The sequence below is a fragment of the Urocitellus parryii genome, chromosome 5 (assembly GCF_045843805.1).
Source record: "Urocitellus parryii isolate mUroPar1 chromosome 5, mUroPar1.hap1, whole genome shotgun sequence".
NCBI classification, from domain to species: domain Eukaryota; kingdom Metazoa; phylum Chordata; class Mammalia; order Rodentia; family Sciuridae; genus Urocitellus; species Urocitellus parryii.
In genome coordinates, this window is record NC_135535.1 from 65785815 (window position 1) to 65803583 (window position 17769).

At 37.3% G+C, this 17769-nt stretch overlaps 1 protein-coding gene and 1 pseudogene across 1 annotated transcript in view; both read left to right on the forward strand.

Moving 5' to 3' along the window:
• The first annotated feature begins 276 nt into the window (after nt 1–276).
• Fam186a (family with sequence similarity 186 member A) overlaps nt 277–17769 on the forward strand; it is a 61230-nt gene continuing 43737 nt past the window's right edge. The window contains exon 1 of the mRNA XM_077799063.1: nt 277–453. Coding sequence (XP_077655189.1) covers nt 277–453 — 177 coding nt within the window. The remainder of the gene's footprint in view (nt 454–17769) is intronic.
• Nucleotides 15514–16671, forward strand: LOC113195519 (RING finger protein 11-like; annotated as a pseudogene).

A 17769-nucleotide genomic window follows, 5' to 3' on the forward strand; every position in this document is an offset into this window, starting at 1 on the left:
TTCACCCGTCTACCAACACAGCATATAGAATGCCTAGTTCTCTGCATATAGTAAGCACTTTTAAAATGTATGAGTCAATATTAATGTCACAGTGGATCTATTATGACATCACTGGGTCTGGAATACCATGGTTAGGAATCAGTTGGTAGTAGGCTAAGTCACAATCTCTAGGAGCAGGCTTCTGGCTTCCTAGTGGAAACACTTTTATTAGCATTTGCCTATATTCTGTGGAAAAGAATAAAAGAAAAACACCCAAAATTTCAAACATTTACCAAAATGAGAAATGAGGTAGATAGTGATTCTGAATCAGAAAAAGAGAATGATGCCTCGACCATGAGAAGAAAGCCTGGAAGTACCCTTGATGTTCCAGTGGTCTCTTACCTTGAAATCCCATTGTCCGTACAGACAGTCATCTCTAGGATTGAAAAAGCACAGCTCATACGAGCCAAAGAGGTAGGTAGTGAATCAGAAAATTTATAGATTACAAGTTTTTTTTTAAACTTTTCATCACCAGGTACATTTTTTTTTAGAACTCATTTTTTGTTGATGATATTTAACTGTATTTGAGAAAATATTGACTTCAAATGATGATTTCACCTGACTAATGGATAACAAGATCCAAATTGATGTTAATCTCTTCAGATTAGGAATTAATGAATCCATTTAAGAAGTAAATTAAGGCTTGCTTAGCATGCTCAAGGTCCTGGGTTCAATCCCCAGCACTAGAAACAAAAAAAAAAAAAAAAAGAAAGAGAGAGAGAGAGAGAGGAAAAAGATATAAATATTGGTACTTTCTCACTCTCCAGGCAGAATTTCCCTGTTCCAACTAGCAACAATAACAATGTCTATTTTCTTTTGCAATTCTGGGGATTGAACCCAGGGACTTCTACGTGCTAGGCAAGTGCTCTACCACTAAGCTGCATCCCTAGCACATTTTATATTATATTAAATTAATGAATTTACCCATGACCTCCAAAAGTTTTTCATGCCTCTTTATAAGACTTCTACATGCCTTCCCTGTCACGGACCCTAATCCCCAGATAACTACCAATCAGTTTCCTTTCTTTTTCTTTTCTTTTTTTATGGAACTGGGGATAGAACCCAAGGGCACTCTACAACTGTGTGACATCCCCAGTGCTTTTTATTTTTAATTTTGAGACAGGGTTTCACTAAATTGCTAAAGCTGGCCTAGAATTTGAGATCCTCTAACCTCAGCTTCCTTGATGCTGGGATTATCCTGCTGAATATAACTTCTTTGGGGTGGAGGGTACTGGGGATTGAACTCAAGGGCACTCAACCATTGAGCCACATCCTCAGCCCTATTTTGTTATTTAGAGACAGGGATTCACTGAGTTGCTTAGCGCCTCACCATTGCTAAGGCTAGCTTTGAATGCATGATCTTCCTGTCTCAGCCTCCGGAGTTGCTGGAGATTACAGGTGTGCGCCACCATGCCCATCTCTGAGCTGCCTTTGAACTAGAGATCCTCCTGTTTTAGCCTCTGTAGTCACTGGGATTACAGGCATGTGCCTTCATCCCTAGCTGAATACAACTTCTTTATCAGATGGGTGATTTGCAAGTATTTTCTCCCATTCTGTGACTTGTCCTTTTCTTCTTCTAATAGTGTTTTTCAAATAACATAAGTTTCAAGTCTAGTTTATTGTTTCCTTTAGTGGTTCCTGCTTTTGGTGTGATAAGTAAGCAAATTTTGCCTAACCCAATGGCACATTTCTCCTATGTATTTTTCTAGACCTTTTAGACTTCTGGATTTTACACTTGGGTCTATGATCCACTTTGTCTTAATCTTTGTATATGATGTCATACATAGATTAGGGTTCTTTTTTTATATTTATTTTTTAGTTTTCAGTGGACACAACATCTTTATTTTTATGTGGTGCCGAGGATCGAACCCAGCACCCCACGCATGCCAGGGGAATGAGTTACCGCTTGAGCCACATCCCCAGCCTCTAGGGTTCTTTTTTAAAAAAAATAATTATTGCAGCTCCATTTGTTAAAAAGACTATTCTCTCACCATTAAATTGAATTGGCTCTTCAGTTGAAAATCAGTTGACCATATCTTTGAGTTTATAGTTTCTCTAGTCTGTTATATTAATCTATTTGTCTTTCTTTATGCCAATGCCACAGTACCTTGATTACTGAAGTCTTTATAATTATTTTTGAAACCAGGTAGTTTTAGTTCTACCATTTTGAACTTCAATTATTCCAATCTCTCCCCCACCCCTTTTCTTTTTCTTGGGCTTCTTTCTCTGGAGTGACACACTAAAACACATAAAACTTAAAAACTGTCTTTATCTACACAGCTTTCTCTCTTTGCATTTCCAAATGAATTTTAAAATCAGCCTGTGAAATGCTATCAAATATACATTTTTAAAAGCCTGCTGAGGGCTGGAGATGTGGCTCAGCGGTAGCGCGCTCGCCTGGCATGCGTGCGGCCCGGGTTCCATCCTCAGCACCACATACCAACAAAGATGTTGTGTCCGCCGAGAACTAAAAAAAAAAAAAAAAAAAAAAAAAAAAATGTTAAAAGCCTGCTGAGCCAGATGTGGTGGTATACACTTGTAATCCTAGTGACTCTGGAGGCTGAGACAGAAGATTCAAGGTCAGTCTCAGCAATCTCAGGAGACCTCTGTCTCAAGATAAAGCATAAAAAAGGGCTGGGGTCATGGCTCAGTGGTTAAGTGCCCCTGGGTTCAATCTCTGGTACCAAAACAAAACAAAAACTTCTACTAATATCTTTGATTGGGATTGTATTGACTTTATTAATCAATTTGGAAAGAATTATATATTTTTTTTTTTGTGCTGAGGATTGAACCCAGGGCCTTGTGCATGTGAGGCAAGCACTCTAACAACTGAGCTATATCCCCAGCCCCAAGAATTAAAATCTTAACAGTATTTTGTCTTTTGACCCCTGGACATAGCATATTTCTTCATTTATTTAGGGCTATACTCTGAAAAAAACTACAAAGCATTTCTGAGAAAAAATTAGCCTACTTTCCAACATATAGGACTTTATACATCTTTTGTCAGATTTATCACTAAGCATATGTTAAAGTTTAGATCTGGAAAAACCCCAAAGTCTTGGTCCCCAATGCAGCAATATCCAGAGGAGGGGCTTTTAGGAAATGACTCAGTCATGAGGGCTGTAACCTCATCTTTGGGTTAATCAATTGATGGATTAATAATTTGGACGGACTCCGGCGGGTGGTGAAAACTGTAGGGGTTAGAACTGAGTTGAAGGGAGTGGTTCCTCAGGAGCATGCCTTTGGGGACTTTATCCTATTCCTAGCCCTTTTCTTACTCCCTCTGCTTCCTGACTATAATGAGGTAAGAGCTTTCCTCCACTATATCCTTCTACCTTGATGTTCTGCCTCAAACCAGGCCCAAAGCAATGGAGCTGCCAACGGTCAACTGGAACCTTTGAAACTATGTGCCAAAACAAATCTTTCTTCCTTTAAATTTTGTTTATTCAGAATAAACAAAAATAAATAAGAAAGGAGTGGGGATATAGTTCAGTGATAAAGTGCCTCTGGGCTCAATCCCCAGCACCAAATAAATAAATAAATAAGTTCTCTCAGGTATTTTGTCACAGAGATGAAAAGCTGACTAAACACAGCATATCATATTTTTTAAAAAAATATTTTTTTAGTTGTTGATAGACCTTTATTTTATTTATTTATATGCAGTGCTGAGAATAGAACCCAGTACCTTACACATGCCAGGCAAGTATGCTACTGCTTGAGTCCCAGTCCCAGCATATCTTATTTATTTATTTACTTTAATTTTTTTATTCTAATTTGTTATATATGACAGGGGAATGTATTACAATTCATATTACACACATAGAGCACATTTTCATATCTCTGGTTGTATACAAAGTGTCTTCATACAATTCATGTCATCATACACGTACTTTGGATAATGATGTCCATCTCATTCCACCATCATTTCTAACCCCATGCCCCCTCCCTTCTAGAGTTTTGTCTATTCCTCCCATGGTACCCCTCCCTACCCCACTATGACTCAGCCTCCTCATTTCAGAGAGAATATTCATCATTTGTTTTTTTGGGGATTGGCTAACTTTACTTAGCATTATCTTCTCCAACTCCATCCAAGTACTTGCAAACCAGCATAACATTTTTTTAAAAAAATTTTTAGTCATAAATGGACATAATGCCTTTATTTTATTTATTTTTATGTGGTGCCTATGATCAAACTCAGTGCCTCACATGTGCTAGGCAAGTGCTCTGCCACTTAGCCACAGCCCTAGCTAGCCCTCATATTTTTTTTTGTATAACTGGTATTGCTTTTTAATTTCAATCTTCAATCGTTCACAACTAATATACAGAAATACAATTGATTTTCACATGTCCATCTTGTACACTAAACTCAGTTCTTAGACGTTGTAGATTTTTTTTTTTTGGTACATTCTTTGGGGTTTCCTACATATGCATTCCTGTCATATGCTAACAGGGGCAGTTTTATTTCCACTGTTCATATACATGTGTATTCTAACTTCTTTTCTGACTTGTTAAGGGGGTATAGGACCATCAATATAAAGTTGCCTAGAGGTGATAAAAACAGCACCATTGCTTTGTCTTTAATATTAGGGTAAAACATTTAGTCTTCTAACATTGAGTAATGATAGTAGCTACACTTTTTTTTAAGGTGCTCTTTATCAGGTTATGGAAATTTTCTGCTTTTCCTAGTATGTCAAGATATTTTAAATTAGGAATAGACACTGAGTATTATTAAAAGCTTTTACTGCACCTATAGGGATAATTGTTTTTCCTCTTTAGGTCTGTCAATACACTGAATTATATTAACTTATGAATGTGAAGCAAACTTTGCATTTGGGGGATAAATTCCACTTACCTATGGTATATTATTCTTTTTATATCTTGTATTTGGTTTGCTAAAATTTTATTAACTTTTGCATCTATATTTATGAGGTATATTTTCTGTAGTTTTCTTGTAATGACTTTAGTTATGGCATCAGTATATCACTAGCTTTAGAGAGTCAGAAGAATCCCCTTCTGTTCAATTTTCTGTAAGAGTTTGTTGAGAATTTGTGCTGCTTCTTTTTATAAGTTTGGTAGAAACTACCAGTGTTTGGGTAGGAAGAGGGAGAAATAACCAAGGGGACCATATGTGCTCAGAGTCTAATTTATAGGAAGGCTTTAGACCACAAATTCAATTGAAAATACACATAGGGCTATTTAGATTATCCATTTAATTCATTTTTTGGCACCAGGAATTGAACCCAGGGGCATTTAACCACTGAGCAATATCCCCAGCCTTTTTTAGTTTTTTAAATTTTGAGACAGTCTCATTAAATTGCTCAGGGCCTCACTAAATTGCTGAGGCTGGCTTTGAACTTGTGATCCTCTTGCCACAGCTTCCCAAATCACTGGGATTACAGGCATGGAACACTGCACACCCAACTTTTTGTTTTTGTTAGTGGGGATTGAACTCAGGGGCACTCTACCACTGACAAACATCCCCAGCCCTTTATATTTTTTTATTTTGAGACAGGATATTACTAAATAGATAGCTGAAGCTGGCCTCAAAACTTGTAATCCTTCTGTCAGCTTCCTGAGTAATGGGGTTAAAGGCATGTGCTACCATACTTGGCTTAAAGTTGTTGACAATAATACATTATTATAATACATTATTTTACTTTTATTATCTGTATAATTTATGGTGACATCACTTCTAATTTCTTTTTTTTTCTGAGCTAATTAATTTTAATCACAGATAATTCATTTTACTCATAGTTAGTGAGCTATCCCCTCTCTGGGAGGGAAAGATGTGTATTGGGAATATTTAGCAGTGGAATATATTTATATAATACTAGCTTTTCCTTAAGATGCTCTTTTATTTTTCTTAAAATATATTTTTATAACTTTATTTTATTTATTTACTTTTTATGTGGTGCTGAGGATCGAACCTAGTGCCTCACCCATGCTAGCCAGATGCTCTACCACTGAGCTCTACCACAGCCCCAGCTCCTTAAGATGCTCTTTTCTGGGAAACTATTTTTTATTTGTTCTAATTAGTTATACATGATAGTAGAATGTACTTTGATACATCATACATAGATGGAGTATAATTTCTCACTCTTCTGTTTGTATATGATTTAGAATCCCACCAGTCGTATAGTCATATATGTACATAGGGTAATAATGTCCAATTAATACTATCCTTCCTATCCCTATACCCCCTCCCCTCCCTTCACTCTTCTTTACCTAATCTAAAGTAATTCTTTTTCCCTAGCCCCCTTTATTGTGAATTAACATCTGCATATCAGAGAAAACATATGGCCTTTGGTTTTTGGTGATTGGCTTATTTCACATGATATTCTCTAGCTCCCTCCATTTATTAGCAAATGCCATAATTTCATTATCTTTTAAGGCTGAGTAATATTCTATTATACACACACACACACACACACACACACACACACACACATGCCGTATTTTCTTTATCCATTTATCTGTTGAAGGGCACCTAGGTTGGCTCCATAGTTCAGCTATTGTGAATTGAGGTGTTATAAACATTAATGTGGCTGTGTCATTGTAATATGCTGATTTTAAGTCCCTTGGGTATGAAACAAGGAGTGGATAGCTGGGTCAAATGGTGGTTCCATTCCAAGTTTTCTGAGGAATCTCCATACTGCTTTCCATAATGGTTGCATTTCCACCAGCAATGTTGAATGTACCTTTTCCTCCACATCCTGGCTAACACTGTTGCTTATATTCTTGATAATTGCTATTCTGACTGAGGTGAGATGAAATCTCAAGAGTTTTGATTTACATTTCTCTAATTGCTAAAGATGTTGAACAGTTTTTCATAATATTTATTGATCAATTTTATTTCTTCTGTGAAGTGTCTGTTCAGTTCCTTAGACTATTTATTGATTGTGTTATTTATTTTTTTGGTGTTCAGTATTTTTAGTTCTTTATATATCCTGGAGATTAATGCTCTATCTGAGGTGCATGTGGTAAGATTTTTCTCCCATTCTGTAGGCTATCTCTTCACGTTATTGTTTTCTTTGCTGAGAAGAAGCTTTTTAGTTTGAATCCATCCCATTTATTGATTCCTGATTTTACTTCTTGCACTTTAGGAGTCTTGTTAAGGAATTCACATCCTAGGCCAACATGGTGAACATTGTCCTTGAAACTCTAGCCAGAACAATGAGACAGAGAAAGAAATTAAAGGGATATGAATAGGAAAAGAAGAACACAAACTATCCCTATTTGCCTATGACATGATTCTATATTCAGAAGAGCCCTTTTTATTTTTTAAATTTTTTTGGTTGTAGATGGACACAATACCTTTATTTTATTTATTTTTATGTGGTACTGAGGATCAAAGCCAGTGCCTCACACATGCTAGGCAAGTGGTCTACCACTGAGCCACAAACCCCAGCCCTTTTTAATTTATTTTTTAATATATATATATATATTTTTAGTTTAGTTGGACACAACACTTTTATTTCACTTATTCATTTTTATGTGGTGCTGAGGATCGAACCCAGGGTCTTGAACGTACTAGGCAAGTGCTCTACTACTGAGCCACGACCCTAGCCCCTTATTTTGTTTTTGATATAGGGTCTTTTGCTAAGTTACTCAGGCTGACCTGGACTTTGTGATCTTCCTACCTCAGCCTCCTGAGTACTGAGATTGTAGGTATGTGCCAAAGTGCCAGGCTTCCTTATGGCTTTTTTTTCTTCTCTAGAAAACTACCCCTCTTAAGAAATCTGTTTCTGTGGCCTTTTATATGATACATGTCTCTTTAAATTCCATATCTGGAAAAAGCATCTGTCCCTTTGCAACTCAGGTTTGGTTCTATAGCAGCTGCTCTTGCAAGACTTGGCAACTTTGAAATCTCTTTTGTGAAGTTTGTAACATAATCTGACCATTTACATTTTTTTTTTAAGTATTTTTAGGGCTGGGAATGTGGCTTAAGCGGTAGCGCCGCGCTCCTCTGGCATGCATGCGGCCCGGGTTCAATCCTCAGCACCACATACAAACAAAGATGTTGTGTCCGCCGAGAACTAAAAAATAAATATTAAAAATTCTCTCTCTCCTCTCTCACTCTCTCTTTAAAAAAAATAATAATAATAAAATTTATTAAAAAAAGTATTTTTAGACTTAGGATGAATTTTGTTTTTCTTTAGTTATTCCAATTCACTCTCAGGCTTCTTCACTAGCATCCTACATTTATCTTTTTTTTTTCCTCTTTACTTATAGTTATCTTGCATTTTCACCATTCTCTGTCTTTGAATGATGTTTAATATGTGAATTTGCTTAAAAGTTTTTTTTCTTCTTGTATGGAATTTTCATATATGTGATATTATTCCATATCTTTGGAATTGTGTTCTAGTTAAGAAATATTTCCTGGGGCTGGTGATGTGACAGAGTGATGTGACAGTGTGTGAGCCACTGGGTTTGATCCTCAGCACCACATAAAAATAAATAAAATAAAGGTATTGTGTCCATCTACAACTAAAAAAATTTTAAAAATTTCTCTACCATAAGGCCACAAAATATCTTTCCATATTGTGTTTGCCTTTCACATTTAGATCCACAATCCACTTGGATTGAATTTTGCTTGTTTTTTAAGATAGGAGTTAGAGCTTGATTTTTTTCTTTTGAGAAAAAAAATCCCAAGTAGAGGGCGTTACAGGTGTGCCACCATGTCTGGCAGAATTTGAATTCTGACCAGACACAAGCATGGGGGGAATAAGTGATAAGCCTGGGATTTAAGTGAAGTAGGATGTCAAAAGAAAGAACTCTGCATACAGTTGGGACCTCTGACAGACAATAGTCTCAGTAAATACTAAGACTAATACTGACAAAGATAAAGATAAAGGGAATTTACTGAGCTGAGTATGGGGTACACTATAGTCCCAATCTACTTTGGAGGTTGAGGTAGAAGGATAGCTTGAGCACAGGAGTTCCAGAATGCTGGTCAACATAGCCAGATCCTTTCTTTAAATCAAAAAAGAAAGAAAAGAACTTACTGTTTTTTGTCTTAGATCTGGAAGATGGAGAAGAAAAAAAAACCCATCTTCTCTTAGAATGCCTACCAACAGACTGGCAGTCACAAAAGTTTGAAACTAGAATTCATACTTCCTCTGTATCCTCCCCCAAATCAACCTAGGATTGATCAATTGTATTCGTTTGTTTATTACTGAGGATTTAACCCAGGAGTGCTTTACAATGGAGCTACTTCCCCAGTCCTTTTATTTATTTTTTATTAGTTGTAGATGTACATAATACCTTTATTTTTTAAAATTTATTTTGTATTTGTAGATGGACAGAATGCCTTTATTTTATTTGTTCTTTATTTTTATGTGGTGCTGAGGATTGAACCCAGTGCCTTAAGCATGCTAGGCAAGGGCTCTGCCACTAAGTTACAGCCCCAGCCCTCTTTTGTTTACTTTTATGTGGTGCTAAGGATCAAACCCAGTGCCTCACACATGTGAGGCAAGTGCTCTACCACTGAGCCACAACCCCAGCCCCTTTATTTTTCATTTTGAGACAAGGTCTTGCTGAGTTGCTGAGGCTGACCTCAAACTTTTGATCCTCCTGGCTCAGTGGCCCAAGTCTCAACCTGGAATTTTAAAGAGATCACAGCTTACTATTGCCCAAGGCATCTTGCCAGAAACAAAATTCCATTTGGAGGATTTTTTTTTTTCATTTTTATTTATTTATTTTTAGTTGTAGTTGGACACAATATCTTTATTTTAAATATTTATTTTTATGTGAAGCTGAGGATCGAACCCAGGGCCTCGAAAGTGCTAGGCCAGTGCGCCACCACTGAGCCACACCCCAGCCCCTGGAAGAGAATATTTTAAAAAGAAGACTACATGTATTTTCATTAATAAAGTTTTAAGGAAAAAAAAATTAGGTTAAAATGATCAAGATTTAGCAGAAACAAGGATCTATGAAATTACACCCACAATTACTACATGTTTTAAAAGATCAGGTAAAGAATTTAGGTTCAGCTGGGTGTAATGGCATGCACCTGTATGTAATTCCAGCTACTTTAGAGGTTCAGACAGAAGGATTGCAGGTTCAAGGCCAGTTTGGGCAATTTAGAGGGATCCTGTTTTAAAATACATTAGCTTGGCATGTGTGTAGCCCTGGGTTTAATCTCCAGTACTGAAAGGGGAAAAAAAAGAATTTAAGCTCATTTACCATGTTTATATAAAAATGATCAAAATATGACAAGGAAGGCGGGGGTTGGGATTGTAGCTCAGTAGTAGAGCACTTGCCTAGCACATATTAGGCTCTGGGTTTGATCCTCAGCATCATATAAAAATAAATAAATAAAATGTCCATCTACAACTAAGAAAATCATTAAAAATATTACTAGGGCATAAAACATCTATGAAATTGAGCAGGAAGATTTGAGCCAAGTGCAATGGTACATAGGTCTAATTCCCGTGACTTGGGAGGCTGAAGCAAGAAGATTGCAAGTTTGAGGCCAGCTTCAAAATAAAATAAAAAGTTTGGGGATTTAGCTCAGTGGCAGAACATTCCTGGATTTAACCCCTAGTACTGGGGGAAAAAACAGAGAAAGAAAAAAAATATAAGCAGGAAGATTTACAAAAGTACCAAATTGTTGAGAGCCACAGCTGAAGGGGCCCCAGCAAACTTTCAGACTGCCAGCTGATGATTGGTCACAGCAGCCCCAGCAACTTCTAGCTGATTGGCTCCTCTGTGGTGATGCTCATTGAGCTATTTCCCTGCCCTTTAAGACTGCCAGCTGATGATTGGCTCACAGCGGCCCCAGCAACATCTAGCTGATTGGCTCCTCTGCGGTGATGCTCATTGGGCTGTTTCCCTGCCCTTTCAGACCATGGAGCTGCTCATTGGGGGACTTTTTTGGCTCCGCCCACGCGACCCAGCCAATCGGCCTCAAGAGCAGGAGGAGTGGGGGAGGTGGAGAGGCTTGTGGGAAGCTGGTGGTGGCAGTTGGGCTCTGAAGGTTTTTCCTGAGGAGCTGTTTTGTTTGGCATGTGTGGTTCTAAAAATAAAGTTCATTTCTTTTGACAAGTGGCTCCTAAATTGTGCCCAGACAGACTGTGGCACCAAATAGACATAAAAGGAATGGGGGAATGTATCTCATTCAGTAGTATAGCACTTGCCTAACATGTGTGAGGTCCTGGGTTTAATCCCCAGTACTGAAAGAAAATTAAATCTATACTCAAATATGCAGTAGTAAAATTATAGAAAACCAGGTATAAATGTTGTATTTTTTTTGGGGGGGTGTCATTAGGTATTAAACCCAGGACACTCTACCACTAAGCTATATCCTATGACAGCCTATGAGAGGAAGGACCTCATAGTGGATTAACTTTTGTTAATCTTTGATTCATCACTTTCATTCCCTGATTTCCCTCTCAGCTCTTCTATGACCTATGTGAACAACCTCTGATTTAAATTTTTTAATGTCTCACATACCAAATATTCCTTTTGATGTTCTGGATTCATCTTGATTGATATAGTCAATATCCATGTAAAAATAGTAGAAATTAAATACAAAGATTATTAGAATGAATTGAAAAAAAAAGTCCAGTAACCTAAACAGAAAAGATAGAGATACTTTTAAAAAATAAAAAAGTAAAATGATGGCAAAACAGTTTATCAAGATAAATACTGGGCTGGGGATGTGGCTCAAGCGGTAGCGCGCTCGCCTGGCATGCGTGCGGCCCGGGTTCGATCCTCAGCACCACATATCAACAAAGATGTTGTGTCCGCCGAGAACTAAAAAAAAATAAATATTAAAAAAATTCTCTCTCTCTCTCTCTCCTCTCTCACTCTCTCTTAAAAAAAAAAAAAAGATAAATACTAACCAAACAAAGATTGATTTAGTTGTGTTAGTATGAGACAAAATAGCTGTTATGGTTTGGGTTTGGAAAGTCCCCCAAATGCACATGCACTGAAGGCCTGGTTCCTAATGCAGCAATGTTCAGAGAGGAACTTTTAGGAAATGTTTGAACCATAACCGCTCTAACCTCATCACTGGATTAATCCATTGATGGCTTCAAAATTTGAATGGGGTGGCTCAGGAGGCTGAGGCAGGAAGATGGTGTGTTGAATTGAATAAAAATTAATAGTGACATAGAAATCAAATTTTGGGGAACTTGTTGAGTGCAGGGATAGCTTAAGTAAGAAATATCAGCTTTGGGAGTTGAAGGTGGAATAAGTTATTTCTTCCCTGAGCAACTTAGCAAGGCCCTAAGCAACTCATTGAGACACTGTATAACTCGGTGGTTAAAAGCTCCTGGGTTTAATCCCAGGTACCAAAAAAATTTTTTTTTGAATGGAGAGTTGGGGTTTGACTCAGTGGTAGAGCGTTTGCCTAGCACATGTGGGGCACTGGGTTTAATCCTCAGCACCACATAAAAATAAAAAAAGTAAAGGAATTGTGTCCATCTAGAACCAAAAAAAAAAAAAAATTAAATTTTGAATGGACTATTGGGATGTGTAGAAAGTAGGAGCTAATTGAAGGGATTCGTTCCTTAAGACAGTCAGTCTCTCTCTCTCTCTCTCTCTCTCTCTCTCTCTCTCTCTCTCTCTCCTCTTTCTCTTTCTCTCTATCTCTGATCTCTGGCTATCAGGAGGTGATGATCCATTGTTCACTTCTGTCATGATGTTCTGCCTCACCTCAGGCTCAAAGAAATGGACTGAAAGTTCTGAAATCTTGAGTCAAAATAAATCTTTCCTCCATTAAATTGTTTTTCTCAGTTGTTTTGTCACAGCAAAAAAAAAAAAAAAAAAAAAAAAAAATATATATATATATATATATATATATATATCCTAAACAAACTTTTCTATATATATCCTAAACAAACTTTTCTAGAACATTTTACTAAAATGAGAAAATATTTATAACACACTTTATAAAGCCAGCATAATCCTGATATAAAAACCAGTTAAAGACAATATGAAAAGTAAAGTTAAATCAGGTGTGGTGGTGCATATCTGTAATTCCAGCTACTTGGGAAGCTGAGACAGGAGGAGTGCCAGTTCAATTCCAGCCTGGGCAATTTAGAAACTGTCTCAAAATAAAAAATAAAATGAATTGGATATGTATCTCAGTGGTATAGCACTTGCTTAGCATGTGGTAGGCCGTGATTTTAATCCCCAAAACTTAAAAATGAAAAAAAATTAAGTGAAATTATAATGTTACTCATGACATATATGCAAAAAAAAAATCCGAATAAAATATTAGCAAACAATGTATGGTAGGCAGAATACCCTCACCCACCCAAATGATTTCAAAGCCTAATAGGGGAGATGCAAATGTCACTTTACATGGGGAAAAAAAATCTTTGATGATATGATTAAATTAAGGATCAGATGCTGGGCTGGGAATGTGGCTCAAGTGGTAGCGTGCTCACCTGGCATGTGTGCGGCCTGGGTTTGATCCTTAACGCCACATACAACCAAAGATGTTGTGTCCACCGAAAACTAAAAAATAAATATGAAAAAATTCTCTATCTCTTAAAAAAAAAAAAAAGGATCAGATGCTGCCTGAAATCCAGCATCTTGGGAGACTGAGTCAAGAGGATCATGAGTTGGAGGCCAACCTGCAAAATTTAGCAATACTGTGTCTTAAAATAAAAAGGGCTGGGGATGTAGCTTAGTGATAGAGCACCCTAAATTCAATCCCCAGTATTGAAAAAGAAAAAGAAAGAGACATCCCAACAAGATAACTTCAAAAATAGCCAAGACAATGCTAAAGAACAAGTTAAAATAGATAGTGAGAATTACTATAAGGCTATTCCAGTTGAAACATTATTGTATTGGCACAAGAATGGATATATTAGCTTATAAAACAGGGAGCAACATGATAAATGAAAGAGCTAGCATTGACTATCAGGGGAAAAAGTAGTTAATACTTAACAATAGTGGTGGGATAATTGGTTAAAATTAATAAAAAAAATATTTCCCTCTCTGATACTTAAATGTAAAGAAAACTATCTTTAATATTCTAGGATGGAAAAAGATAGGAAACTTACTCTACTTTAAAAAGGAGAACATTATTGGTCAAAACAATACATAGAGAGGAGGAAACCAGGTACAAAAGGGAAAAGATATCTACCACCATATAGAAAGTAAAAATATTATACAGATTTTTGATTGTTTGTTTATTTGTGTGATATTAGGGATTAAACATAGGACCTCTTGCCTACTAGGGAAGAAATCTACAGCTGAGCCACATACCCAGCCCTCAGGGTGATATAATTTGGATATGGTTCAAGTGTTTCCCCCAAAGTTTTATATGCTGGAAGCTTGGCCATCAGTGTAGGTATGTTGAAAGGTTAAAGAATTTTCGGGTGGGGTGCTGAGCATTGAACCCAGGGGTGCTTTACCACTGAGCTACATCCCCAGTTCTTTTAACTTTTTTCTTCAGATACAAGGTCTCACTAAGGTGTTTAGGCCCTGGCTAAGTTGCCGAGGCTGGCCTTGAACTTGCAATCCTTCTGTTTCAGCCTCTTGAGTTGCCGGAATTACAGGCTTGTGATACCATGCCGCATGATAGAATGATAGAATCTTTAGGAAGTAGAGCCTAGTGGAAAATAATTAGATCTTTGGGGCACACCCTTAAAAGGGATTCATATATTTTTCTAGAGACCCCAGTTAGTACTTCCTGATTGTTAAGTCTTAGTCTGGCCTCTATATTCTTCTGACTTCCTGGCCTTTTTTTTTTTTTTTTTGGTACTGGGGATTTAATGCAGGGGCACCATTACCCCCTGAACCACATTCCTAGCCCCCACCCCCACTTTATTTTTTTTCTTTTTGGTACTAGGGATTGAACGCAGGGGCTTAACCACTGAGTCAAAGATCCAGCCCTATTTGTTTATTTTTAGTTTTGAGACAGGGTCTCACTAAATTGCTTAGGACCTCGCTAAGTTGCTGAGGCTGGTGTCAAACTTGCAATCCTCATGCCTCAGCCTCCTGAGTCGCTGGGATTACAAGTGTATGCCACTGTCCTGGATGGCTTCCTGTGAGCCCTTTTGCACAGCTCCCACCATGAAGCTATCTACCATGTTGTGATGGGCCACAAAGCTCTCACTCACTGTCACCATGCTCTTGAATCTCCAAAGCTTTGAGCTAAATAAACCTATTTTCTTTTTAAAACATCCAGTCTTGGGGCTGGGGATGTGGCTCAAGCGATAGCGGGCTCGCCTGGCATGCATGCGGCCCGGGTTCGATCCTCAGCACCACATACCAACAAAGATGTTGTGTCCGCCGAGAACTAAAAAATAAATATTAAAAAAATTCTCTCTCTCTCTCTCTCTCTCTCTTAAAAAAAATCCAGTCTTAGATATTTGGTTATAGCAATAGAGAATATACCAAAACACAGGATATATAAAGAATTCCTGTGAATCAAAGAAAAAAATAACCCAACAGAAAAATAAAAAGAGAAGACTGTCAGAATAGTGCACAGATTGCATGCCCCAACCTCAAAATATGAGGAACTGCCTCAAATCCCCATCTAGGATAACAATTCCCTGTTTCACAAGTCTCAATTTGAGCACTCTAGCTTTGGTATTGGGAGGGAGTCAGATCAGAAGCTGATGCTTCCACGTCAGGAACAAGTTCTGGTTCTAATTTATCATCTAACACCTAGCCAGACTCACCTAGCAACTCAGCTGATTGAAGAACAAATCAGGATATCTTAAAGAATAGCCTTACTGTTGGCAAGGAGGGAGGTGGGGGAAAAATACACTCATATATTGTTGGTGGGATTGTAAATTGGCACCACCACTATGAAAAGCAGTATGAAGATACCTCAGAAAACTTGGAATGGATCCAACATTTGACCCAGCTATCCCACTCTTTGATTCATACCCAAAGGACTTAAAGTCAGCATACTACAGTGATGTAGCCACATTAATGTTTATAGCAGCTCAATTCACAATAGCTAAACTATGGAACCAACTTAGATGCCCTTCAAAATAGATGAATGGATAAAGAAAATGTGGTACATGTACACAATGGACTGCTACTTAGCATTAAAGAAGAATGAAATGATGGCATTTGCAGGTAAATGGATGGAACTAGAGAAATAAGCCAATCTCGCCAAACCAAAAGCTGAATGTTTTCTTTGATAAGTGGATGCTGATCCATAGTGGGCGGGGAGATAGGGAAGAATGAAGGAACTTTGGTTTGTGTAGAAGGGAGTGAAGGAAGGGTAGGGTTGTGGAGATGGGAAGGACAGTAGAACGAGACAGACATTATTACCCTATATACATGTATGATTACACTACTGGAGTGACTCTGCACCATGGACAGCCAGAGGAATGAGATGTTGTGCTCCATTTGGGTACAATATGTCAAAATGCATTCTACTGTAAAATAAATAAGATTGAGTCCCCCCCACACACACACAAGAGTAGGCCTTACACAGCATCTGCCTAATGCAGTATATGACCCAGGAAGAGATAGATCAGAAAAAAGATTCAGGAGTGTGTGATCTGTACCACAAACTTTGTTTATGAGAATCCAATTTGATTTCTGTCATACATGCACATCTATCACCTGGACTGTACAGATGACTGCTTGATGAGATTCTTCAGGTGCTCCTTCTGCATGGAGCCAGTTGATGCAGCACTGCTTTCTTCCTAAGACTAACTGAAACAATCTCTCATGTTTAACTTCAAGTGAACCATCACTTTTGGTGGTTTTGAACTTTTATCACTGAGCCCCAAAGAGCCAGGGATTACAAATTAAGATCATGAACAAAAGTTTCCTAAAAATTACTGGATGGCTGAAGATGTTGAGGAAAGTATGTGATATTTTAGAAACAAAGGAGAAAAGTAGGATGGTATTTTTATGTAAAGTTTTATCTGGGTGTTTAAAATATAATTGTATTTAGATATTTTTTAATATTTATTTTTTAGTTTTAGGTGGACACAATATCTTTATTTTATTTCTATGTGGTGTTGACGATTGAACCCAGCACCCAGCGCATGCCAGGTGAGCGTGCTCCAGCTTGAGCCACATCCCCAGCCCTAGTTCTTTTTTTTTAATATTATTGTATTTTTCATATTTTTACTTTGTTTATTTTTATGTGGTGCTGAGGATTGAACCCAATACCTCACATGTGCTAGGCAAAGAACTCTGCCACTGAGCCACAACCCCAGCCCTAGATCCTGTTATTGCTCTGGTACACAGAAATTGTGTAGTGGTTATTTTTCCTAAATGAAATAATTCTTCTCTCCTCCCAAATTCTTCATAAGAAGTTACTGGCATTTGGGTCAAGGTTTTATTAAAAGCTACATTTTATAACATTGACACAAAAAGTTTTTAACTTGTTTGCACAGTTCTTTTTTTCCATTGGAAATGGAATTCATTGCCTTAGTTCTTTTTAATGGTGTACTATTATCATTAGGGCTGGCTCCATGCTTGAAAACCAGTTTATTTATATCTTTCTGTAGTTAGAAAACAGAATTCAAAGTGATCTCCTAGCTTTTAAGCAAGCTGAGATGCACTATCATTTATCTATAAAAAGAAATGAATTAATGTGTCAACAAATCAACTATAGGAAAGTGGGTTTAATATACAAAACCTTATTTTCACAAAATAAGTAACATTTCTTAATATTTCATGAGTTATCATAGAAATTAAAATCAAATCTACAATTAGATACCATAACACATCCAACAGCTTGGCCAAAAAACTTTTTTTTTTTTTTTTGTACAGGGGATTGAACTCGGGGGCCCT